Raw genomic sequence first — 27,842 nt, 5'->3', positions numbered from 1 at the left:
AGTTTTGCTTTGGGCAATATGAATATAAAATGACTCCGCTCCAAATCATTTTATATTCATATTGCCCAAAGCAAAACTAGTAAGCGGATGATAGTAGCGGATGATAGTAGCTCTAAATCTGCGGATGATAGTAGCTCCAAATCAGCGCATTTGTAGGGTAACAAAAGACAAGTTTCTTGACTTGAAACTTTAATGTGTCTTGCCATTAGGAATGGGAGCACCAAAGGCTCCAGCATTCTACCAAACTGCCCATCTGCAGTATCTGTGGATACCCTGAGGTACTGAAATCCCAAGTGGAGTTTATTACTGAAAGTAGTTCCTAGTGGCACTCAACCTTTTCAGACTACTAAACCCTTTCAGGAGTCTGATTTGTCTTGCGTACCCTCAAGCTTCACCTCATTTAAAAACTACTTGCTTACAAAATCAGACATAAAAATACAAATGTGTCACAGAACACTATTACTGAAAAAATTCCTTACTTTCTCATTTTTACTATATAATTATAAACTAAAAAATATGGATCTAAATATTGTACTTACATTTCTATGTATAGTATACAGAGCAGTATAAACAAGTCATTGTCTGTATGAAATTTTAGTTTGTACTGACTTTGCTAGTGCTTTTTATGTAGCCTGTTATAAAATTAGGCAAATATTTAGATGACTTGAGGTACCCCCTGAAAGACCTCTGCGTACCCCAAGGGTACATGTACCCGTGGTTGAGAATCATTGCCTTAGAGGCAAGGTTCTTCCAGTGTTGAACTTATAGGTATACACATCTTTATAATTTGTCTGGGAGGGATTTTTTTTTCCACCTAGGGAGGTGGTGGAATCTCCACCCTTAGAGGTTTTTAAGGCTCGGCTTGACAAAGCCTTGGCTGGGATGATTTAGTTGATGTTGGTCCTGCTTTGAGCAGGGGATTGGACTAGATCAGTGGTTCTCAAACTAGGGCCGCCGCTTGTTCAGGGAAAGCCCCTGACGGGCCAGGACGGTTTGTTTACATGCCACGTCCGCAGGTTCGGCTGATCGCGGATCCCACTGGCCGTGGTTCGCCGTTCCAGGCCAATGGGAGCTGCAGGAAGCTTTCAAACAAAACACAAGGAAGAGGAGAAATGATTGAATAAAGAACTTAAACAAATGTCCTGTTAGTTACATGATTTTGGTCATGATTTTATGCATGGACATGTGTTTTGAGTAAGTTAAGAGGTGAGTAGTGTTGAATGGGCACTGTTTGGACTGGGGGTGGGGAGAAACATCTCAGTTCTTTGTCAAAAAAGCCTACATTATTTTTTCAAGTCTTAATTTGGAATGCTTTGATAGACTTCTGAGAAAAATTATTTAAAGTGAATTCAGTGCTTGGAGTAAAAGCCCTGGACACTAAAGTCTCTAGTTTCCCATCAAAAAGGTTCAGTATGATTAGTGACCATACACACTTCTCCATACTGATGCAACAATGTACCTCCAGTCTGGCTTGTTAGGATCACCTCCTGGGGGTACTTAGTTGCTATACCCAGTTAGTCCTGTCCTCTGTGATGAGACTACCAACAAAGGTGTCAGTTGGGATGGTCATTTGGGGATATGCATAGTTCTCGATGATGAACTAAACTGAGACCTTTTACTGACTTTTACATTGGCCTCTGAACAGGCATGACTTTCAGATTCTCTCTTAATGGTGAAAAGTTCTGTATTACTTTACCAGTCTCATGAGTTTATGCAGGACCCTGAAAATAGATACTTTAAAAAAGAAAGAGAGAAACCCTGACTCTGCTGACATTAATACATGACATGAAATCCTTTTTTCCATCTGTAGACAATATTGTTTCCAGTTTTGCACATTAATTGAAAGCTTTCTCATAACATGAATCTAGTTCTTCCTCAGATAAGGATTACACTCACAACGTGATGACGTAGAAAGTTGAAGGGAAAGTATGCAATACCAAACATGCCACTAAAGTTCTTGAATCAAGTGTTGGCTAGCAAACTTGGTTGGGACAAAGATTCCAAGGTGTGTATAATTCCAAGGACCGTTGCATAGAAAAGTAGCAACCAGCCTAGTGGAGAGAAATTTTAAATATGTTCTGTTTTTAAAATATAGTAACATTTAGGTCAAGTTATGTTGCATTTTTTCTGAAGTATTCTATTTGATAAAGTAAAACAATCTAAATTCTATAAATCCTTTTATTCTTCATAACAAAATCTGTGTAAACGTATGCTAGTAAACATAAGTGTGTATTTTATAAGAGGACAAAAAAGAGGTAAAATATATCTTTATTAACTACTTGTAGGTGAAATCTGTATATAGGTTTTAGATCCAAGGGATTATTAATTCAGTGATGTACTGTTTTTTGAAACTGGATTTTCTTCTGTAGTTTAAGAGAATTCCACATGTCTAATTCTGATGGTAAAGTTATGCCTTTGTCAGAAGGTGCTAAGCATATGACCAAAATGCAGTGCTGATCAAATCTGAAAAAGTTTTTTTATTTTACTATGAGTCAACTCAACCATGTACCGTATCATTAATGCTACGATTTAGTCACTGGTATTTTTAGTAAAAGTCATGGACAGGTCATGGGCAGTAAACAAAAATTCACAGCCCATGACTTGTTCTATATACCACTGACTAAATCTTGGGGTGGGAGCAGTCCATAGGGTGCCATGAGTGCTCAGTGGGGGACAGTCCGGGGGGCACCATGAGTGCTTGGGGGGGAGTGGCCTGGAAACCCCGCTGGTGCTGGGAGAGGTGTGGGCGGGGTTGGCAGTCTTCCTACCTGGCTCCTCATGGCTCCCTGGAAGCGGCGACAAGTCCCTCCCTCTGCTCCTATGCGGCGGTGCGGCCAGACAACTCTGTGTGCTGCCTCCACCCCAAGCGCCGGCTCCGTAGCTCCCGTTGGCTGGAAACTGCGGCCAATGGGAGCTGCGGGGGTAATGACTGTGGGCAAAGGCAGCGCACAGAGCTAGGAGCTGAGGGAGGGACATGTCAGTGCTTCCGGGGAGTCCCCTGAGGTAAGCGCCGCCCTGAGCCCCCTCACCTCCTTCCTTGCCCCAACCCCCATCCCTGAGCCCCCTCCCGTACCCAAACTCCTACTGCTACTGGAGAGGGGGGCACGGTGGCCCGAGACTGCTCCATCAGCAGCCGAAGCGACTGGCCCAGGGACTGCCTGAGTTGCTCAGGCAGCCCCTGAACCAGCCACGCCGGTCGATGCAGATGTCATGGAATCCATGACCTCTGTGACAAACTCGCAGCCTTACCTATCATTAGTGATCTTGTCTATTGAAGCCATTATGCAATTTACTTAAAGCTTCACACTTTTTTGATTGAGGTACAGAGAAAGGCTGCTAGGATGATTTGAGGAATGGAAAACCTGTCTTATGAAAGGAGACTCAATAAGCTTGGCTTGTTTACCTAACCAAAAGAAGGCTGAGGGGAGATATCATTGCTCTTTATAAATATATCAGAGGGATAAATAGGATAAAAACCGAGGGAGGGGAATTATTTAAGATCAGTACCAATGTGGACACAGGAGCAAATGGATATAAACTGGCCATCAGGAAGTTTAGATTTGAAATTAGATGAAGGTTTCTAACCATCAGAGGAGTGAAGTTCTGGAACAGCCTTCCAAGGGGAGTCGTGGGGGCAAAAGACATATCTGGCTTCAAGACTAAGCTTGATAAGTTTATGGAGGGGATGGTGTGATGGGATAGCCTATTTTTGTCAATTAATTGATCTTTGACTATTAGTGGTAAATATGACCAATGGTCTGTGATGGGATGTTAGATAGGGTGGGATCTGAGTTACTGCAGAGAATTCTTTCCTGGGTGCTGGCTGGTGAGTCTTGCCCACATGCTAAGGGTTTAGCTGATCGCCATATTTGGGGTGAGGAAGGAATTTTCCTCCAGGGCCAATTGGCAGAGGCCCTGGGTTTTTTTCACCTTCCTCTGCAGCATGGGGTATGGGTCACTTGCTGCAGGATTCTCTGCACCTTGAAGTCTTTAAACCATGATTTGAGGACTTCAGTGGCTCAGACATAGGTTAGGATTTTTTTGCAGGAGTGGGTGGGTGAGATTCCGTGGCCTGTGTTGTTCAGGAGGTCAGACTAGACCAGCGTTTTCCAAACTTGGGACACCATTTGTGTAGGGAAAGCCCCTGTCAGGCTGGGCTGGTTTGTTTACCTGCCGCACCCACAGATCCGGCCGATCGCGGCTCCCACTGGCCGCGGTTCACTGCTTCAGGCCAATAGGAGCTGCTGGAAGCGACACAGGCCAAGAGACGTTTTAAAATTGTTTTATTTAAGAAAAGTAAGTCTTGTTATACGTCTTCTGACTTTTGACATCTCAGGCTTCACAAAAAAGTCATTAATCTTTTTAAATGAAAATAACGAGTTTAAATGGATACAATAATACATGCCTACTTCTAAGAGGTGTTATAATGAAAAAATCATAAATACTTGCATATCATGGTGACTGGGTATATATAATTACCTAGGTAGGTAGATAGGTACGTTGATTGAATATTTAAACATGTGAAGTCTATCAAAATCCAGATGTTTAATTCCAGTTAAGAAAAACGTTAGTGCAGTTATGATCAGAAGAGTGTTTAGAAGAAATGACATATTGTTACTTAGGCCAGGTCTATACTAGAAAATTAAGTTAGCTTAGACATGTCACTCAGGGGTTTGAAAAATCCACATCCCTGAGCAGTGCAATTAAGCCAACCTAATCCCCAGCATAGACAGTGCTAGGTTGAATTCTTCCATCAATCTCGCTACCACCTCTTGGAGAGTTGGATTCTGATGCTGACGGGAGAACCCTCCAGTTGGCAAATGTAATGTCTACATTGAAGCACTTTGGTGGTACAGGTGCAGCTGACTGTGCCACTGTAGCATTTCAAATGTAGACAAGCCCTCTACCTCTATACAAATTGTATGAGCTTACATTACTGACACAAGTTTTTGTATAGCAAAATGCAGTACAGCTATGGGAGAGCAAGCTGGAGTCCATTTGGTATTGTCTGACCTTAGCATTTGAACTAGAGAAGCAAGAAAAAGTTAGATTTCTTCAGTTTTTTAAATCAAAGTAAGGAAATGGAGCTATACGATTATTGAATTTGAAGAGCCTCTTGCCCAACTGCTCAAAGGAGAGATAAAGCAAAAAGACCACTTGGAATGAAGATTAGGTAGAACATGAGTTATATTTATACAGAGCAATTGCATTACTTGTGCTTAAAGCTGGCTGTCTTGGTGCCCTGTATCATAGGTTTGTTCCTTTTCTGCCCACAATAGTCCTGCTATGTGGCACTGTTACAGATAGACAATTACAGTCATTTCCAGTGCACTTGACCTGTTCCCAGGCAGCTACACTGACCTTTTTCCAGAGATCAGCTCTTCTTTTTTATATGTGCCATCTTGTAATTTATACAGATATAAGTCAATGTCAGATCAGTTTAGATTATGCAAAAGAGTATTATTGGCAAGAGAAGAGAAAATAAGTGGTTTTAAATGGACAGGTTTTCATGGACTATATTTTAAGACCCTGAGAACTGGCACTCTAATGTTGAGCTAGAAAGGAAATATATGAAAGCACTAATACTATTTCTTTACCTCAGTAATGGAGAGCTGCTCCCTCAGTCTGATCTCACAAGCTTGGATAATAACATGTCTCCCCAGAGAATATGAGGGCAGCCTAAAAACTAGCGCTGTTTTAGCTCACCTAGTCTTTGATGTACTGTTAAGGTGACCTAAATACAACACATAGGGCTTGTCTACATCACAAACTTGCAGCGCTGGTGAGGGGGTTACGGCGCTGCAACTTAGGAGGTGTACACATCTGCAGGGCATCACCAGCGCTGCAACTCCCTGTTTGCAGCGCTGGCCGTACTCCCGTTTTGTCTCGGGTGTAGAGGATCCAGCGCTGGTGATCCAGCGCTGGTAATCAAGTGTAGACACTTACCAGCGTTTTTCTTGACCTCCGTGGAATAAGCAGGTATCCCAGCATACCTGAGGAAGCCTCTCTGGTAATCAAGCAGGTCTCCTTCCCCGCGGTTTGCTCCGGTGTTCTCCGAATCCCCCCCCAAGCGGGTCTCCTTCCCCGCGGTTTGCAGGGGGGTTCGGGGAACGCGAGAGCAAACCGCGGGGAAGCAGGTCTCCTTCCCCGCGGTTTGCTCTCGCGTTCCCCGAACCCCCGTGCAAGCAGGTCTCCTTCCCCGCGGTGTGCTCTCGCATTCCCCAAACCCCCGTGCAAGCAGGTCTCCTTCCCCGCGGTTTGCAGGGGGGTTCGGGGAACACGAGAGCAAACCGCAGGGAAGGAGACCTGCTTGCACGGGGGTTCGGGGAACGCGAGAGCAAACCGCGGGGAAGGAGACCTGCTTGCACAGAGGGGGTTCGGGGAACGCGAGAGCACACCGCGGGGAAGGAGATCTGCTTGCAGGGGGGTTTGGGGAACACTGGAGCAAACCGGGGAAGGAGACCTGGTTCCGCGCGGTTTGCTCTCGCGTTCCCCGAACCCCCCTTGAAGCCACCCAACAGCGCTGCAGTGTGGCCACATCTAACACCACTTGCAGCGCTGGTTGCTGTAAGTGTGGCCACTCTGCAGCGCTGGCCCTATACAGCTGTACTAATACAGCTGTAACAACCAGCGCTGCAAAATTGTAGATGTAGACATACCCATATAGTAGTTGATTATTACTTCCTCTTTTGAAGACAGGCACATATACAAATTATATTTTATGTTCCTGATACTAGGAAAGAAACCAGGGTTTTCAATTAGGTTACATCCTCAGTTGTGATTTGTTTCCTAATTTGCACTGATATCTATTTTAATTGCAGATTTGTTAAACATATTAGGAGGAATTTTATCCTTTTAGTTGATAGTTTATTTTCTTTCCATTTTTCAAGCCAGATGAGTAAACAAAACTTCTTGCATAGAGTTAAATCGTTCCCTCTTGTGTTACTCAAGGTTCCAGGTAACGCCTTTCATAAAAATCCACTATCACTTAAAGGAAGAGACCCTGCTTTTAGGTAGGATCTGGGCCACGAGACCATATGATTATTAAAATGAAGACCTGCTTTTTAGCTTTAGAAGAGAATCCTACATCCAGATAGGAAAGGATTTTAAAGTGTTTAGGTCAGACCCTATTCTGGGCAACATTTGTTATTATTGCTTAATCAGCAGTATGCTCTAAGAAGAGACTCCCACACAATGTTACCTATCTTTAGCTTGCGATAAATATCACATAACAATAGTGGAAAGAATACATGATAGAGAATCTATTCATTTGATTTCCTATTTTGAAGATGAAATGCTTTCCGATAACCATAACCAGGGAGAGAGGCAAATGCTGCCTTGCAAACCAAAGACCAGATTTTGCCATTCTTAATTATTAAAAGTTCAGTTAGATCCGGTAAAAGTTGATTTAATTAAGAAGAATATTATTTGGACAAAACTTCACTTAAGCTGCACTTTGCTAGAAATGCTGATGCTATTGTGTGTAATTAAAATAGGGATGAAAGTCGGGGGGAGGAGTGAAGGGGTAGGTCTTCTCCCTCAGGAAAGCTTTTTGAAACTGATACCTGACATTTGGATATTATGAAGCATTACAAAGTTTAAAAAAAAAAGTGCTCATCAGAAGTATTTGTGAGCCCCTTGGTAAATTCTCTCTGGCAGAGATGTTTTTGCATTTTCATGATGGTGAACGCCATCAGCAGCATTGTTTCAAAAACATCCTGTTGGTAGCTGTTCTTCTGTTGATGCCAGATTTGTCTTGTGGTTACCCTTCTAACAAGGGTATATCTTGAACGAAGGACATTCAAATACTAAAGCAAATGCTCTATCACTCAGTATGGGCAGTGCATAGCCCAGTATCCATCAAGGTGTAGACTGCAGCTCCCTGGTGACCTATCATAACATAAGCTTTCATTTAAAAAAAAAATTACCCTATGTTGTTGTAAAAAAAACCTTCTGAGTGTGCAGGGCTCCTTTCCTGAGTCTGTAAAACATCATCTGGAAACAAGAGTGAAGTTACGCCTATTCTGCTCAATGTGACATTAACTCTGAAGCCTAACGATGTCAGTATAAACATCAAAAGTGTTTTCTTCATAACTGTAAGTACTTATATGCTCTAACCCTTGTCATCACAGTATCTATGTACTTCACAGGCATTAATGGATTTAGGCTCAAAACACACCCATGAAGTAGAACAGTATTATCTTCATTTTACACATGAGGAACTGAGGCACAGAAGGGTTAAACCAGCATTGTCACCGGATGTCTGTGAGAACTGAACACATAGGTGTTATTTTGGTTCCAGACGATGAGGCCGGTGTCTCATCTGTATATTTCCGTTGTGGTTGTATCTGATATTTTGGGCAAATGGCTTTATGAACATATTTTTCCATTCTCAACCCTTCTCTTTGTCTTGGAAATAGAGTAATAGTGTCTACATACCATCCACATACTCTTTGTACTTTTATAACTGTCTCACTGACAACAATACCAGACCTGAGATTTGGCTTCATGAGAAACCTAACATCTCCTGGGTTTTGAACCAAGTAGAGGCTCCAATTAGAGACAGAGGTAACCCACAATCTCCCAAGTTGGGGCTCAAGAAAGAGAGATTTTATATCTAAAACTTTCTTTATAACCCTTTTGTTGCTGATTGAGAGTGTGCAGCTGTTGTATATAAAAGAGGGCCCTGGAGATTACAGAAGAAAAGGTGGCCTAGACTGGAGTGAGATAAAACCCTCCCTCTAGGATGTTCCTGTACACTGAGTCACTGTGTTTGTGAGGTGAGCGTTTCCTGGAATATCCAGATGTCTTGTGTCTTCCAGAAAATGAATCACCTGCTGCTGAGTTCATGTCTTATTAGCTAATTCTCATAAAGTAAACAGCTTTTGGGGGATTCACAGAAGTCGAATATGTGTTTTTATGGGCAATATCAAAGGAACTTTTGAATAGAGGGGTACTTGCTGATCTGCGGGTGTGAGCAGCCAAACATTTTTTAAACTATTCCCAGGAGCACTTCTGAAAATGATTTTTACAGTGCCAGAAATGCTGATTTGTTGGCACTGTAGCCTTATTCCCCAAACCCCATCAAAGTCTGTGTTGAAATAAAGATACAAATACAGCTGAAACGTCTGAGCCTTTTTTCTCAGTTGACTTTGTTTTGTTCTCTTTTTCTTACTTGTCTTTAGAGTGAGAAATTGTAGTGCTCTAATCTGAAACAAAATAAAAAGCTGATCGATGAGATGTCCACATGAAGGCAGCAGTCAGACCAGAAGTTACCCTGGTAACAGGGAGTCCCAATTGTTTGTTCTCTTTTTTTTTAAACTAACAGGTATCTAGAGAATCAATTGTAAGGTAGGGTGAATCATTACAATATACCCAATGGGACAGTTTCATGTGTTCTCTATAGGGACTAGGAATACTGGCAGTGGAACAGAAAAGTCTGCACATTCTGCATATCCTCACAGACAGCGTGCCAGCAAGATTTACATGAAATTTCATTCTGGGAACAAGAAGGCTAATCTAATGTATCACAATCACAATTCATTAACTTTGGGGATTTTTTCTTTTTTTTTGGGAGGGAGCGTGTTACGGTATTTACACTTTTTTATATGAGAGTTTTTTCTGTCTTCATTACATGACCTGTTACAAGTCAGTATGTGACAGATTTTTCCTACAGATAAAGTAAGAAGTACATGAAGTAAATAATATTTCTTTCATAACTTAATGTAAGTGTTTGATCTAGTGGATGGGGAATAAGACTAGGAGCTGGCACACTTGGATTCTGTTTCCAGTTACTGGCCTTGCTTTGTGGTGTTCGGGGGGTCATTCCACTGCTCTGTGCCTGGTTCCCCTTTCCACCTTTTGTGTCTCTCTCTTATCAATATAGACTCTTATTTTAGAATCCGAGCTCTCATTAGGTCCTAGATCAGATCCTCTAACATGAACCCCAGTGCCTGTGCTTTATTGACTTCTACTGTACTTGTGGATTTCATTGCAGGATTAAGGCCTGTTTTGACCAGAGCCAGCTCATTTAACCCCTTTGTGTCTTCATTGGTGTTTCACACAGGCGTAAACAATACTTACTTAATTGACAGGAATTGTGTGAGGCTTAATTCATTAACCTTTCGAAAGTACGTTGAAATCCCCACATGAGAAGACTGTAAAGAACTGAAAAAATATTTTTCATGTGAGGTACTACAGAATTCTGTTCTGCTATATAAAAGAGGCTGGGCCATCTCCGTGAAGTACCAGAGAAGACCTGTGGTAGATTTTGTCTTGATTTAAAGTATCACAAGATGCTGTCCTAAAGCTTTATTGCTAGAGCTAGGCTTCTGCATATTCTGATGACTATCCCATGGCTTCTCCCAACAGAGGTAGCATCAAAGATCTTTGTAGAAGAGGATGATCAAGCCTCAAAAGAACTTAAAATTTGTTCTTTTTAAAAACAAAAACAAAAAACAAACCAACGAACCCTAATTTGCTCACCACATGTAATGCAGCCTCAATAATTAGGCAACTAACCTGCCTTAATGCTTAATCTCTTATTTATTTAATTTGCTTTAGTCACAAACAAACCGCCAACAAAAACGTCTACCCGACTAGAGAAATGTATTTCCACAAGCCCAAAGGCAAACTTCATGCTTCCTAGGTATAAATTAACATCCCAGCATCTGGCCATGCTAGCATTACACAGAGTCTGTGCTGCCAGGAAGGTACCCATGGTAAGTATCAGTGTTCCATCTCACCTTGGTAATTTTGTTGAATAAACAAACGCATCAATTTACAGCAAAACAAGAATCCTTCCTATGTATAACTGGTACATATTTCATCTACCTCTGTGTTTCAGATGTAATGAATAATATAACTCTTTTAAGCATTAAAAATGTAGTTGCTGTATAGGACTTGGAGAGTGCAGTTGAAATTTTACTCATTGTTTTGTTTGGACTGAGACTTGGTTGAGGGCAAATTGGCTCTGATCTAATCCAGATAAATGTATGCTAGTTGGCAGGGGGAAGTAGTTGGAATCATAAGTAGAATTCATATTGACTCTCTCTGTTTTCAATGCCTTCTGTGTGTTTTGCAACCTGGAATTCTTGATGGATTTACACCTGCTTCTAGATGTCCCATGTAATAGCAGGAGTCAAGAATATATATCTACAGGTGGCCAGAAAAGTGTTGTCATTTCAAAGACAATCTCACCATCTTGTGTAACACTAATGAAATTATTTGACGTATACAAGCTAATAGTTTCTTGGTTTAATCTCCAGGACATTGGAGGCTGTGTATTTTCAGTGAGGAATCCATGACTCTGGAATTGATGTCTCATGTTGGTTTGCCAGAGACTGATTTTTGTGGCTAATTTTGTCACTCTTCAAGGTGCATGTTGCAGGTGTAATACAAGAGTTTTACTTTGTGCACATTGATCTTTACTTTTTTTTGTAAATGTTTTAAGTTTGTTAACATGTGAATGCATGTATTAATCTGTAATAAGATGCTTATAGGTTTTTGGATGTGTACTATATTATTCACTTGTTGATATTTTGTTGGATCAGGTGTTTTTGTTTCTATTTAATTTCCTGTAAGGATGCTTTATATACTTTTCTTTATGTGGTGCTGCCTAGATTCTATGATGATGAGCACCTTAGGTCTTGTGTACACAATGCATTAGTCTGCACTAGAAGCGTCTAAATTCTAGTGCATACAAGCGTTTTGTTCACTAACGGGCCCACGTTGACCTTGCTAGCATGCACTAAAAGTTCCCTAATACCTATTATGCAATACTGTTTAAAACTGGGCTACATTCATGAGCAATAGGCAACTTTTGGTGCACAACATGCTTGTGTGCACTAGAATTTACACCCTTCTGGTGTGGACTAGTGCACCATGTAGACAAGCTATTAGAAATATGCTTATAATAATTATAGATATACCATATGCATCTTCCACATAGGTGAGAGTTTTTCTTTTTCTAATTTGGTATGATTATCATTGTGAACTTATTTATATTGTGGTGTTCCTGGAAATAATTAACTGTTGCTTTGTTGTTGTAGCTCAGTATGTATGGCGTTAAGAACTCGCTGTTATTTCTTATTTCTTTGACTTTCTCATAGCATTATGACAAAAAAATTAATTGGGGAGAATTTTCAAATCCTCTTGTTAAAATATACTACAGTAACTTGTTTAATATAAAACAATAATTCGTAGAGAGAGAAAGAGAGCAGAAGGAAAGGATCATTGAGTGCTGCTCATGACCTGATGTTATCGCATTATATTTAGTGATTGGTTTCTCACCATTAATAGCTTTTGCATATGTGCTGATGAGACCAGAGCCTTTCTTTGTTTTCTTAAAATACTCCGTTTGTTAGTCATTACAAGGAATCATGCAGGGTAAGTTTTAGGCCTATAAAACACACTGTCGGGGAACTGCAGCCAACCACAGGATAGACACTTTTTTACAATAATATAATGCAGTAACAAGAATTTTTTTAATCCTTAAAATGCTGTGGGTACTTACTGATTTCCCCTTTACTCCTTCCTTCCCAGTGCTGTCACTTCTAGAATGATGGGAAAGATCCCAACACAGAGAGAGAGAGATGTCTTTTTCTTAGATTTGCAGCCCATAAGCATCAGATTTTTTTTTTTTAAAGTAGAAGAGTGTAGCTCACTCTGCCTTGTTTATAATCAGTAATTTCCCTTCTGGATTATTTGTCATACATCAAAGTACTCAGCTGGTGGGAATGTGGGATACCTGACTCCACATGAGGAAAGCTTTCAAAAGAGGGAAGGCAGGTGAGTGGAGAAACTCCCTATAAAGGACATGTTTAAAAATTCAAAACTATACAAAGCATTTGTTGAAAAACTGAGTTGCCTGCATTAGTTCCCTTGCAGCTATATTAGAATTGTACATGCTTTTCCTTCCTCCTCCTCATGTTCTAAGAATATGAGTAAAAACCACATACTGCGCTCTGAACACACAAGTCAGGCAAGCCTCAGCTCAAATGAAAAGATAAGAGGGGAGCACCACAAAGGGACTGTTGTAACGATAGTTTTTTTCCCAGTCAGATCCCACTCCTGTAGGTTTTTTGCAAGTTGGAATGATCTGAGACATGCACATTGATGGAGCCAGTAGAAAGTGTAAATTAAACCAGTTTAGGCCCCAGTACAGTAAGGTACCTAAGCACGTGACCAGTCCTATTTAAGGCAAGCATATACTTTGTTACCCGGGGTTCTTTCAACCCAAAGCTCTTGATTGTGCTAGGTGGTGTCAGGAAATAAATCAGGGGAGACACGGCCGTCCGACCAATAGATGCCTGGCACAAACCGGACAACACGAGTGCTTTCACTTAAAGCTAAACTTTACTTAGTCTCAAGCACTTACACACGTCCACAACAGGTTAATAAAACACCCCCAACCATTGATAATTACCAAAGCTGAGTGTGGCTCTCGAGTGACACAGCAGCAGGCTTCCGGTGGCCAAATCTTCCATCTGCCGGTGGGGACTAAAAGATGTATCCAGAGGGAGAGTCCAAAAAGAGTCCAAAAGAGTCCCCAGATGGGTCCCTTATTTATACATTAGTAGTAGAATGAAATGTCCCTTAAAGAAAACTGGTTAAGTAAGCAGTTCCAATGGGCAAGCAAGAGGCTCCTTCTGATTATTGATTAACCAGGTGTGGGTTTTTCCAGAGTTTGCAGCCTTGAGACCCCAATAGACATTCCTGGAGCACATCTTGCTCTTTTAAAATGCATGTATCAACAACTTCAACACAATTCTTATCAGGAAGGATGCGGGGTCATGCTGCCCTTTCTGAGGCACCCCAAAACTCCCCCACCTCCTGCCTTGGTCAAGCTGAGACTGCTGAATGGCCAATTTACAGCTTGTCGACTAGGTCGCCTTTAACAATAAGCCATAGGGGTTTCAGATACTTTATTGGTTTGCCGAAGTCTGCCCGTGCACTTAATGTCTCACTGAATAACTTGGAATAACTTTTAGACCCCAATTCAGATATGAGTTTATTGCCCTAAAACCAGTGGAACCAGCAAAAATAATCACACAGCTAGTCTTTTTAGCAAATGTGCTAGCTTTTCCTTTTTGTTGGCTTCAAAGTTCTATCAAATTCTTTACTTTGCAATGTTTTGTTTTTCAGGATGGGAAGAAGAAGTTTGACAAGGAAAGTGAGAAATATTATTCCATTCTAGAGAAGCACTTAAATTTATCAGCAAAGAAAAAAGAATCTCATTTGCAAGATGTAAGCTCTTACCCTTTTACTAGACCATAAGTTTATCTTTAAAAAGAGTTGTCTCCTGGATATGCTGTATTTTTCTTTACATAAAATGATTGATGATTTCTGCCAGACCCTGTTGCTATGTACATACTCATAAATTCTGTATATAAGTTTAATACTATTCTGATGTGAAATAAAACTTTTAACAGGGCAGTATTTTCCATATGCTTTGCCATATTTTAAGTTGCAAATCTAATTTTTACTATTTACAATATTTGTAATGCTCTAATAAAACATGTCTGACCTTTATTTGCAAGGTGTAGGTGGAATATTTAGAATTAATGTAATTAGGCTATGCTGTCTTTTTTTTTTTATTTAATTTATTCCATTTTACATACATTTTCAACTAGATAGCTGAGCCTGAAGCATTTTAATGACACTTTTTATGCTTTTCAGCATATCACGTTTTCCGCTTTAATCTGAGAGAAACAGTCTTTCCATTATGAAACTATATGGCTGTATTTTATGAAATTAAAAAAAAATGCCATATTGCAAATAAATAAATAGATTGCTAAAGGTTTTCAACAGATTTTGTGCATGTGATCTTCAGGTAAACTTGTGTTTGTCATACCAAAATGTAGTCAAATATGACCTCATAAGATTCTTAGTTTGAGCAAAGAAGGATGGGTCCTTACTCTTGTGAGTAGTACTTTTTTGTCCCAGCAGTTTCAACAGAAGTCAGTGGGCCTGATTCTGCACTGCCTTGTACCCAATCATGTAGCCAATAATATCTGTACAAAGTGCCATTTTTATCTGGTAGCATTTACATTTGTAGCATTTTGCAGTAGTGTAAATGGCTAGACAGGTATAAGGCAATGAATATTGAGTCTCATTGAGACTGTTTGCATGCGTAAAGGTTTGCATAATTGGACGCAGTATTAAATATTTTTTTCATGCATTACTTTTGCTTCCTTGGAGTTAACTGTACTTCCAAAGAGAGTCCATGGAGTTTAATTGCAATGCTGTGTACAGATTAAGGGATCTACAGTGATAAAAAACTATTCAGAGAGGATTGTTCTATTGTGAGCACAAAGCTCTAATTATACAGGGTAAAAGTATTTAAACTTGATCCTGGAATCTGATACAGTTCCACATAACCGTGCATTTATGTGGCACTCATTTGATTTAAGGTCATAGCCTTAAATGTAGATGCATCATCCATTTTGAAGAGTACATCCTGTAACTGTTACTTTTAAAAAGCAGTCATAGTTGTAACTTAACGGAAGGATCCCCTTTTTAGCTATGTTGTTAGGTTAAATTATTTTCCTGTGCAGCAAATTACAAGTTATTTTTTTTCAGTATTACTGACATTATATTAAACTTTCCAAAAGAGATGGGTGCTATTTTAATACCATTATTGTCAATGATAAACTCTGAAAACTTGGAAATTACTTTGCTGACAAAATTCTACACAAAAGATGTAACCATCTCTCAGAAAGTCACAAAGTGTGGTTTATATTTACCTGATATAATACTGCAGTTTCATAACATTTATTCTTTTATATTGTAGGCGCTAAAACAGATGTCAGTATGATGAATCAACTGTAGAGAAAACAACATTAATTTTACAAGGTTTTTTTGTTCCATTCACAGGCCAAATTTACATATACACAACTCCGACAAGTCCATAAATTCCCTTTGCATTAATGGGAAAATAGTTCCATTAGAGTTAAGCAGGAAGTCAGAAAACAATTCTTGATGTATTTACCTATAAATCAAGATTTGGTTAAGTCAAGTTAAGTGTTAATTTACTGTCAGGTTTAAATAAAGCACATTTTACTGGGAGGGTTATGAAGATTATTTATTATATTGCAGTTAAAAAACTAATTGAAATTAAATAAAATGTATCAACTGTGTATATAATTAAATAAACTGTCTTAGAATCATGAAGGATTTGACTTGAGCATGCAAACTAATAGAAAATCACAGTAAAAGTTTTCCACTCTGTCCTTAATGATCACTTCATGCCTAGATATTGAATTTCATAAGGGATTCTAGTTAGTCTACTATTCTGAAGGCCGTGATTGTAGAACATATAGGGCCTACTTCACCTTTGTATTGCTTTGGATTTATGTTGATATAACTACATTGAAATCATTGGAGTTACGCCAGCATAAAACTGGAGTAAGAACTGTGGTGAATCAGGCATTTAAATTATAAAAACTGGTTGTGGGAGAGTTAGATAAAGAATGGGTCAGCTTCTCTTGTTTTGAGTTTGATTCATAATGTGCAATTTTAATATTAGGCATATGTTTAGTTTTGATGATAGTACTATCACCTTAGGTCATGGTTGTCCAGACTTGGCCAAGCTGAAGTTGGCACTAGCTGTGAGCCAGAGGGCCATATGCAATTTCCCTAAAACGGAGTAGGTTGCAAAGTTATTTGTTTATTTGTAATGCAGAGGTACAGCCACTGCAGACTTCAGATCTCTGATGTTCCATCTTAATTCAAGTGGAGGCCTGTGTTTTCCATACATCTGTAGTTACTGGGCTACAGTCACATACTAAAGATCCTTCTTTGTGCTAAACCTTGGGCTATCACTGTCAAATAGCGGGTAAGATGAAGATCATTTGGGTATGAGTTTTGCCATAATATGCAGCACATGCCATAGTAGTACACAGACTATTGAAATACTTTCTACAAACTGCACACAGTATGTGATGTAAAAAAACCAAAAACCCACTGTGACCAACTTTTTTACTATCCCTTTGAGAAAACCTATGGAAATAAATGAGAGTTACAGAATTAAAAAGGAATAGATCTGAATCAATACTACAAGCATCAATTTTGGTAGCCCTCTATTGAACACTAAATGCAGATTCATGAAACTGAGCTTTCAAAATCATGCTCATGTATGGAGGCATGTCCATCTTGCAAAAACAGGTTGAGTTCAGATGCACATTCTAGTGCTACTTCCAGTCAGTGAAAATAATACTGACTCTAATTGTATCATAAAAGCTGCTGCTGTAATTAACCATACAGTAAGCCATTCTTTACCATTGGCAGAGTGGCATACAAAAAGGTGTGAAAATCTTTCCTGCCTTGGAAAAGTTCAAATAAACCACTTCTTAAATGATTCTTACAACTGTGAATGCACATTGATCAAGCAAACTCATCAGCCTTCACCAAAGATGGCTTTTGAAAAGTGTGATTTGATCGCTATACCCAAATGATCATTGTGGCCCAAGTTTTGGACAGTGTTTCAAAACGTGCTTAAGTCCCAGTAAAGTTAAACATATGCTTACGTGCTTTTCTGTGGATGGATTAAAGCATGTTCTTAAGTGCTTTCCTGAACTGAGCCCTGAAAGAGCTCTTTGCTAAAACCAAATTAAACTGTATTTATTATATATAACCACAAGTAAAAACTGAGGCCCTTGTTATTTAAATTCTTGTATTTTGCAATCCCATGAGTTAAGGTTTACAGGATCGTACCCTAAAGTTGTAACACGTTGTTAAATTCTGCCAAATTGCATATCTTATATACCCTATTATATATACTTTTTATAACATAACTATTAATATACTACGTTTTAGATTCATCAAGGAAACCAGTAATAGAAAATACAACAAAAATACCACATGACCAAGTTAACTTTGTGGTAAAAGCCTTAATTTTTGGAATTGCATGGCTTTTGAGTGCTTTATTTCTTATCCTTAACATTAGCTTTTGCATTAAATTTCCTGTTTTGCTTTTTATAGGCCTAAAAAGGAACAACTGCTCCTGATTCATTTGAAAGATACTGTTAAATCTAATATTTTTGCTTTAAAGTGCTAATGGAGTACTGTAGAAGTGGTTCAATGTTAAATGTCTACATGCTACTAATTGACAATATTCACACCCTTAGCTGAAGAAGTATTAATTAGACATGCCATTCACAGGCGGAATCTTTAACTGAAGGCAAACACTGATTATACAAAGACAAGATTTAAAAAATACTAAACCTGTTTTCTTTAAAAATGAATATTCTTTCTGTTCCTTGATGGAAATTATAAAACAAGCCATCTTCAATTTTCTAGCTTCACATATGTTTGTTATTTGAGTTCCAAATTTAATCAGAACATAAGAGAAAATGTATTATTTTTATACTACCATAAATCAGAAATGGCTGAACTGATGTTACTGAAAGTTTCCACAATTAAAAAAAGAAATTCCCTTAGATCTGGGACAAGACATAGACAATTTCAGTCCAAAAGGAACTTCCTTAAGGAAAGTTATGAATAACTGAAAAAATGGAGTTAAAATGGGAACTGGTCATGTGTTATGTCTCCCTCTAATGGCTTGTTTACATGGAGGATAAGAGCACACTACTCTTATCAGTTGGTGGAGTTAATTCTTTCTCTCCAGTGACAAAAGCCTTTGGTTTGTGCTGGTGTTTCCAGGTTCAATCCCTGCCTATGACCCATGGTAGCAGTCAATACTCATAAATTTCCGGCAAATACTGCACACTGCACTTGCTGTAAAACATTGGGAAAACTAAAACATGAAAATTAGCTATCATGAATGTGTAAAACTATGAAATATGTTTATATTCTCAGACAGTTTGATTCATATTATGAAATGACAGGCTGCAAGATTTGTGTGTTTAAAACATATCCCATCTCTTTCGCTCCCTCTCTCTCTGTGGAAAAGGCATTTGCAACTACTTATGCTGGGAAATGTGCAAGGAATCAGTCATGCATGATATTCAAGAGACTCTTTAACAAGGCACACCAGCTTTGATGCCCCTTTTAGTTCTTTTGTCCCACTCCCTCCTCTTCACCTTTTCCCATGATGCTCTGAATGTGTGGAGCACCTCAAGCCACCCTTCCTTGCTTCATGCGAGGTTCTTCTAAAATTCACATAGAATAAATCCAGGAGAGGAGAAAAAATGAAAGAAGAGCAGGGTTGGGGGGAACCCTAAGGCCAAAATTTTTAAGCTTGGATGTCTAAACTTAGGGTCCTGAATCTGTATTTAGTAACCTAAATAAGTGCCCTAATTTTCAGAAGTACTGAGCACACACAACTCCCACTGACCTTAATTAATTCTCAGCAGCTCTGGGTGGGGAGCCATATATGTAGGTGCCTTACTTTAGGCACTTAGGTTTGAAGATTTTATCCTAAATTAATGTAACCATCCTGATGTGTCCTTGCCTTACTCAGGAACTGTCTGATTTTATTTTATCCTGTCCTCTTTGTCCCTTTCCTTTTCTGTTTTGTCTCCTTATGACCCTGGCCTGTTGTGTCCTGTTACATTTAGACTGTGAAACAATAAGGGAGACTGTCTCTATTTGTGTTCTATGCCAGCTAGAACATTTTTGCATGCCCAAATTAATAATGTTCCTTGCTTTAAATCTTGTTTAGTTGATCCTTGACTGCTTTTTGTCATCCTTTTGTGTTCCTTGCACTTTTGCCAGGTTAGGTTGTATTTGGTGAAGGACTAATGTCTGGACTGGTGACTTGTACTGTGTACCACATTTCATCCTGGTTCACTCTGAAATTGCTCAGTAGTTCAACTGTTGACAAATAAAGTGTCTCTGAATACATTTCACACAGCCCTCATGGAAAGGTTGGTTGTTAAAGGAAGAGAAACATTGGCTTGTCTAGAGGTCTCATGGAACACAGGTCCCTGGTCTGAGAGCATTGCAGAGACATTTTATGTAGCTCCTGATGGAGAGTATTTCATCATTTTTTAGCATACTCTTCTAGCCGCTGCTTTGTTACGAGCATAAGAGTCTATAGGGCCTGGAAATAAAACAGAACACTGGAACTTAGGAGACTCTTAAATAAATAGTTAATAATGGAAACCATAAGTGAGCCAGTTATAACCAAAAAATTAATATTAATTTTACGTACTTCATTTTTATTTTTAGGCAGATACGCAGATCGACCGAGAACATCAAAACTTTTATGAAGCATCATTAGAATATGTGTTTAAAATTCAAGAAGTACAGGAGAAAAAGAAATTTGAATTTGTTGAACCTGTAAGTTTTGTACTTATTTTTAACTTCCTTTACCTACGTTTACAGTGAATGTATTTAAAGATGAAAATTTTGGTTCATGTTCTTGTTTTTTGGTCTCTTTTTAATTAAAGGAGTTCTTGGAAGTAGTTCATGAGCAAACAGGCATAAAGTTCTTTCCTTGGGAACTATCCTCATTTCTTAAAGACTTGCACAAAAGTTTTCATGTCTACTGTGAAGTAAAAGAAGTTTAAAATCTGTATGGCATTTTAATGGCTGAACTTAAGAGGTTGTATCTGTGCAACACGTAACAGAGATTTCCTAATATAAAAATTGGCTCAAAACTCCAAACATATTAGTCTTCAAGTGCTCAGAGTACGAAGTTTACCTCATGTTTGCTTTTACATATGAAATAACATGAATAGAATATTAAAAATTCATTTGTATAATTATTAAGGTATTTTTGTAAAGTTATATAATGTCTGTAGCAGAACATGTCTGAGACCACTGTGTAACTGGCAGAAGTTGTGCCAAGATTTTAACTAATAGGACTCTGCAGTTAAGACTATAAATCTATACTTAAAGTATGTCAACACTGCTGTTAGACAGCTGTGGCTGGCCCATGCCAGCTGACTCAGGCTCCTGGGGCTTGGACTAAGGGACCGTTTATTTGCAGTGTAGATGTAGATCAGATGTGGGCAAACTACAGCCCGGGGGCCACAGCCGGCCCGCGGGACCGTCCTGCTCGGACCCTGAGCTCCCGGCCAGGGAGCCTACTCCCCAGCTCTTCCCCCACTGCCCCCCTCCCCAAGAAGAGCTACTCTAAGTGCCTATCTTAATGTATTTTGAGATGAGAATATATTTCAAAGTGAATATTTGCATGTTAGTGAGAAACTAATGAACCTCGATCCAGCAACTAAAAATACCCGTGATTAAAACATAGCCTCACTTATCATTTATATTATGGACTTGCTATCAGTGAGGATGTAATGTACACCAAAAAAGGGAGGAGTAAGGAAAGATGCAAATCAGAGCGAAGATTTCACCCTCATTTCATACTGGGGCTGTAAAAATGGGATTTTAGGAAAGATTTGAAAAACACGAAGAAACAGGCATGCTTTTGGAAGAGACAAGGTAGGTGAAGTAATATTTTTAATTGGACTAACTTCTGCTGGTGAAAGAGATGAGCTTTTAAACTTACACAGAGCTCTTCTTCATATTGGGAAACTTAAGGCAAGTCTACATTTAAAACACTGCATCGGCACAGTGAGTGGGGAGAGAGAGAACTCTCCCATCACTGTAGTTAACTCCCAAGAGGCAGAAGTTGTATCGGTGGGAGAAGCTCTCCTGCTGACATAGCGCTGTCTACATGGGGAATTAGGCTGGCAAAATTATGTCGCTTAGGGGTGTGGATTTTTCCAGTGTCCATAAATTCATACATTTGCTAGATACAGAAAACCATGGACTTAATAGACACTAGATTCATGACTTATTACAACAGTCTATAACCCATTAATAACCCTCCCCTCAGCTGCTTCTCTCTCCTATCCCCTCCGCTTCCTTTCCTGCCTATGACTGTAGGAGTGTGAATGGCCACTTCACCTTGAATGATCCTTTGAAATATGTGTTAAGTACGTATGCTAAACTATCTGTTCCATCTTGTATGTAACAGTGACATCTGAGGTAAGTTTCCTAGACCTGAAGAAGTGCTCTATATAGCTCAAAAACTTCTCTCTCACCAACAGAAGTTTGGTCCAGTGAAAGATATAACCTCACCCACCTTGTCTCTCTAATATCCTGGGACCGACATAGCTACAACAGCATGGCATACCTAGATTTTGGAAGGACATTGCAAGCTAAAAGGGAAGCATGGGAAAAAAGGCCTAGAGACATTTGTTGATGAAGATTTTTACTGTTCCTGTTCCTGTTTACTACAAACATTATTTTCAGTGTCAAACACATTCAGTAGGAAAAAAAGCAAAACTTTAATCTCGCCTGAAGATTTTAGGAAGTCCAAAGTGCCAACTTTCCATTAACTTTCTCTTGTATAAGGCTCTCCTTATAAGTGTGTGCAAGCATCAGGGAAAACAATTCACAGGTTGTAGATGCATTTTAGAGTGGATTTAGGTGGGATGTTAACAATTGCATGTTAGATGAGAGTCTTAATTTTTTTTTCATTTGAAAGCATGGAATGAACAATAGAGACTGACTTTCTATGTTTTTCTCCCCCAGTGAAGTCCTAGAACGCAGCAACTAGTGGTAAAAAGTTGTGGCCTGTTGAGGTTTAAAATGATGTATATAAAAACATCATACTGTAAACACTTACACAGAGGGTAATTGACAGATAGAGTCACTCATTTCATATATTTCAATAGGGATTTTGGAAGGCATTAGACAGAATCCACCATTTACACTAGTTTAAAGCTGCAAGTGACCCATAGCCCATGCTGCAGAGGAAAGTGAAAAACCCCCAGGGACTCTGCCAATCTGACTCGGGGAGAAATTCCTTCCCGACCCCAAATATGGCGATCAGTTAAACCCTGAGCATGTGGGCAAGACCCACCAGCCAGACAACTGGGAAAAAATTCTCTCACCCCATTTAGTGTCCAATCACCGATCACTGGAGATATTTGCTATCAGCAGTCACAGATCAGCCACATGCCCTCATAGGCAGTCCCATCATACTATCCCCTCCATAAATGTATCAAGCTCAGTCTTCAAGCCAGTTAGGTTTTTTGCCCCCACTGCTCCCCTTGGGAGGCTGTTCCAGAACGTCACTCCTCTGATGGTTAGAAACCTTCGTCTAATTTCCAGCCTAAATTTTTTGATGGCCAGTTTATATTCATTTGTTCCTGAATTGGCCCTTAACTGAAATAACTCCTCCCACTCCCTGGTATTTATCCCTCTGATGTATTTATAGAGAGCAATCATATCTCCCTTCAGCCTTCTTTTGGTTAGGCTAAACAAGCCAAGCTCTTTGAGTCTCCTCTCATAAGGTAGGTTTTCCCTTTTTGTGATCATAGTAATAGCCCTTCTCTGCATCTGTTCCAGTTTGAATTAATATTTCTTAAACATGGGAGACTGTGTATTCCAGGTCTCATCAGTGCCTTGTATAATGTTACTAACACTTGCCTGTCTCTACTGGAAATACCTCGCCTGATGCATCCTAGGACTGCACTAGCCTTTTTCACAGCTGCATCACGTTGGCAGCCCTTAGTCATCCTGTAATCAACCAATACACCTAGGACTTTTGCCACCTCTGTTGCTTTCAACTGATAAGACTGCAGCTTATAGCAAAAAAAATTATTGTTAGTCCCTAAGTGCCTGACACTTTACACTATTAATGTCCCTGCATAATGAACCTTGGAAAGGCTCAGTGTTGTGGGAAACAAAGTGGGGAAAGTAACCCAGCAAATCCTATGAGGTGTGTAATACCCATTGGTGCAGTGGAGGAGTGAGAGAAAAAAGAAGTGGGTAAACTACCACTTCTCATTTGGGGAATATGGAGTTTTGTTTAAGTTAAACTGTGTTTGCCCAAGTTTAGCCTTGTCTACACTAGTGCATTGGAGGGGGAATTGCCAGGTAGGAGGATAGTCGTCTTTTGGAGGTGGGGAGGTTGCAAAGGTTTTGAGAGAGGGATGGTGGATGCATCACGCTCAATGGATTATCTCTAAGATGGGAGCTCTAGTGCTTTACAAAGGTCCTATGTATCCAACCCCAGAGGCCATGGATCTACTTCTGTGCTTGCTGTTCAGTGCCTCTCATCTCAAGACTCTGGTCTTGAAGTCTTCAAAACCCTTTGTCCTTGGGAATAATAATTTCCATGGAGACAATGATTCTTGTGGGTAACCTGTGGCTTTTGCAGTCCAAGAGAGTTCATACTCAAAGGATGGCACGACTATCTTCAGTACTGCCCTACCTTTGGTGGTTCTACCAAAGAAAGGAAACTATAGAAACACTGCAGTGAATGCTGCCCACTGGACAGTGAATCATTGTGTTCTCTAGCTGCCCTACCCTTGTCCCTTCCTGAACACTGTTGCTGGGTGGGGTAGGTCCATTTAAGGATAAAGCTAAGCCTAGATTTATAGACCTGGCTCAAATGTAGCAGTTTTTGTAGTCTGTATGCTAAGTAGTTTTGTATGTATTATCTTCCATGTTTATAGATCTTATTGCATTATGATACAGAAGTTCCTCTTACTTATTTTTCTTGTTGATCATTCAGATGTTAGAAAATGTGTTTGCTTCACTAATGTTTTCGTGGACTCGCTTCTTTAATGCATGATATTAACATTACAGTGGTTGGGGAGCTGCCTCTACTGTATTAGGGAGACAAAGTGGGTGAGATAATATATTTTATTGGATCAGCTTCTGTTGGTGAAAAGGACAAGTTTTCAAGCCCCACAGAGCTCTCCCTGAAGTCTGGAGAAGGTGATCATAGTGTCCAAGTTAAATATAAGGTGGGACAGATTTTTAAGCATAAAGGGTTCACACACTTATAAGAGACACACAAATTGAAGTGGGCAGTTAACGTGTCTGCAGTTGTAGGACAATGGAAGGTTAGCAGACAATGAAGGATTTGTTACAAAATGTTGTAATGGGACATAAAACCAGTGTCTCTGTTAAGTCCATGGTTTTTAGTGTGCAGCAGAGTTATGGATTTAAGTTCCCAGGCTTGTCTTTTGAAAGTGTTGTGCAGGTTTCCTGTGAGGACGAGGACTGGGAAATTAGATATGGAGTGATTGCTTTGTGAAAAGTGTTTTGCTCATGGGTGACAAAGTGTTTCTGTCTGTTATCATTTGTGTGTGTGTGTGTGTGTGTGTGTGTGTGTGTTCACTCAAGAGTGTAGGGATTGTCTTGTTTCACCCACATGATTGCTGTTGGGCCATTTGATGCTCTGGATGAGGTATGCCATATACAGGACCGACTCATGAACCTTGAAAGGCGTGTTGTGTGGTATTGATCATTGTCGCAGTGGAGATTTGTCTGCAGGTTTTGTATCTGTTGTTCTAGCAGGGCCTGGTGCTGCTTTGAGTTGGTGTGTTCTGGTCTGTGGGGAGCTTATTTTTTATGATGAGGTTGTGGGGTTGTTTCAAGGCAAGAAGAGGGCTTTGAGGAAAGATTTATTTCAAGAAGTGGTAGGTCCCCCCATCAGATATGGGTTGTATCTGGGATCCCCTATATGGGTTCTAGTGTGGGGTAGTAGGTGATAACTAGGCTTGTGCAGTTGGTGGTGGGTTTATTTTTTTCCTGTATTGCAGCAGGTTCTCCTGGCGTACTTGGGTGGCCTGTTTTCATGATGCAATGTACTGGTGGAGTGCCTTTCTTTACTGAAGGCAGTTTTAAGTGTGTTAAGGTGTGTATCCCAGACTTTCTTTTCAGCGTACATGTTGTGGCACACAGCTCCCACCAGAGTGCAATCTACCATATTACTTGACTCTTTTAAAACTAGTTCTTTCTTGGAAAACAAGAGTGAAACTCTGCATGGAGTTGGATACATGATGTTTTGAACTGAACTCTGAAGCACAATTTAAATTAATTCTACAATAAACCTTGCAACACATTTAAAACCAAAAGCAAATAAATAAATGAAAACAACCTCTCAGACGGCTTCTGCTATCAGTTATGCCAGTGTGAATCCAGAGTAACCCTGTGAAAACCATTTTCTCAAGATTTACACTGTTTGATGGAAAGTTGAATTTAGACTTCTCTTAATGCTTGCTTAGTCGGACCCTGTTCCGTCTTTTGATCTCCCACTGATTTCCATGGAGCAGGAGCAGGTCCTTAGAGATCACTAAAATCTGACCTTTCTGAAGTGTGAGGAATAGGATCATTAACTAGTCATCAAAAATTTAAAAATAAATAAAACTAATTCTAATTGCGTATATGTTTATGATGGTCTCGTGTAAACTTGAGCTATCTAAAATAAATACTGTTTTTTATTAAAAAGAAATTTTGTCTAGATAGTAAAACTCAAAAACCAATTCCATCTTTTTTGCATTTCCCAGAATACTATTGACCAAATTAGTTTTAAACTGGATAGCTGAGTACCTTGTACTTAGGCATAAATAAACTGAAGTAAGGAGACAGTGACTTTTGGCTGATGCACTGCAGGTCAAAGATTAAATTCCTCTTCTTTCCAAAACCTAAGTACAATCTTCTTCCTGTGAGAATGAAATGACCAAGCAATCTCAGGGTCACAAACTTTTACATAAAAATAAATAAAGGCCCAAGCAGTCTTTGGATTCTGTTTCAGGTTCTCCCTTGAAATCCTTGCAGCTCTCGCAGCATGCAGACAGATTATTGTGTTAAATGAGTACAAGTCTGATTTCTGTATTGATCTGACTGATTAGGTATTCAGAGTGAGGTAGCAATAAAGTGCTTGTTGCACTTGGAAAATTGATAATATAAACACATTGGAGTTGTATGTAACATTTGGTGAAACCAATCACTTCTTAATACATTAAGATCACCTTGAAAAATACATACTGAGAATCATCTTTAAAAAACAAAACATTCAGAATGCTTTTTCTAAATTTACATGCAATGGGCCAGACTCTGACATAGTGCTGCTTGTAAGGAGCCACCAAAAAGCTACAAACGTCATGAGCTAGGGACAAAAGTTTTTCACCTCAATTTTGGCTCTCCAAACACAGTGCTTATTAGGCCAAGTCATGATCTCTCCTGCAGTGGCTGTGGAAGGGCATTACAGAACAGGGTCTCCTTCCACTAGCAGTGGTATTTACATACATGCATACCTGCATCCTCACTATACATGATTTCTACACAGGGCATGAAGTATATCAGGAGACTGAGTGAGAGAGACACGTTAACATTTTGGGAATGTGAGTAGGTGGAGTGAGTGTTTGGGGAGCCCTTGACCAAGAGATTCCCAAGACCAGATCCCATGCAATGCACAACTGCCACACTGCAAGAATAGTCACTTACAAACAAACAAACACAACTTGATGCACCATAGCTAAAACATAAAGCATTTTATCCTTACATTTATCCGGATGTGTTATCCTTTCTTATAAATTCAACTTTACTGCCATCTAGTGCCAGTTATTTTTTTCTCATTTCACAGTATGCTCAAACCTTAACCTCATTTGTATTAGGGAAAATGAAGACAAAAAAATGTAAAGGACGTGTGCAGGAGGTTTGCTGATTTTTTTTTTAAATTCACCTTTCCCAGAGCTATAGAATAAACCGCCAAAAGTGAGTGTTCTTCACAAATAGGTCTTAAACTTATCTTTAAAAAACATATAAACTGGCACAGCAAGAAGGGGTCAGTGCATTTTTTTTTTATAGTTTAGTCATTTAAAAAAGCCCACCATAAGCATAGAGTGCATTCTTCTAATTTTGGTTTTTCACATTAAAAATAAATTTTACAGAGTAGCTTTAAAACAAAAGATGTCCTAGAAATATTTTAGATGAGAAAAACTCAAATTTAAAAATTCCCTAGTCAATGTCAGTTCTCAGATCTTGGATAGATCTCTTATTTTTTTCTGAGAAATTGTCGCATTTTATTTGCAAAACCTCTAATAAAGAGAAAGTTGCATGGGACAAATCCTTAGGTGGTGTAACTTGCCATAGCCCAGTTGAAGTCAATGAGGCTATGACAA

At 39.4% G+C, this 27,842-nt stretch overlaps 1 protein-coding gene across 2 annotated transcripts in view; it reads left to right on the top strand.

Moving 5' to 3' along the window:
• Window positions 1-27,842, top strand: part of ARHGAP42 (Rho GTPase activating protein 42) — a 596,304-nt gene that overhangs the window by 193,630 nt on the left and 374,832 nt on the right. For both annotated transcript variants that reach the window (XR_007772629.1, XM_050940918.1), the window contains exons 5-6: window positions 14,146-14,247; window positions 20,134-20,244. Coding sequence is in view for 1 of the 2 variants with exons in the window: in XM_050940918.1 (XP_050796875.1) it covers window positions 14,146-14,247; window positions 20,134-20,244 (213 nt within the window). In the remaining variant the exon portion in view is untranslated. The remainder of the gene's footprint in view (window positions 1-14,145; window positions 14,248-20,133; window positions 20,245-27,842) is intronic.

Source organism: Gopherus flavomarginatus, chromosome 1, assembly GCF_025201925.1.
Source record: "Gopherus flavomarginatus isolate rGopFla2 chromosome 1, rGopFla2.mat.asm, whole genome shotgun sequence".
Lineage (NCBI taxonomy): Eukaryota > Metazoa > Chordata > Testudines > Testudinidae > Gopherus > Gopherus flavomarginatus.
The sequence above is the reverse complement of the archived record's forward strand: the minus strand, read 5'-3'. Positions and strand labels throughout refer to the sequence as shown.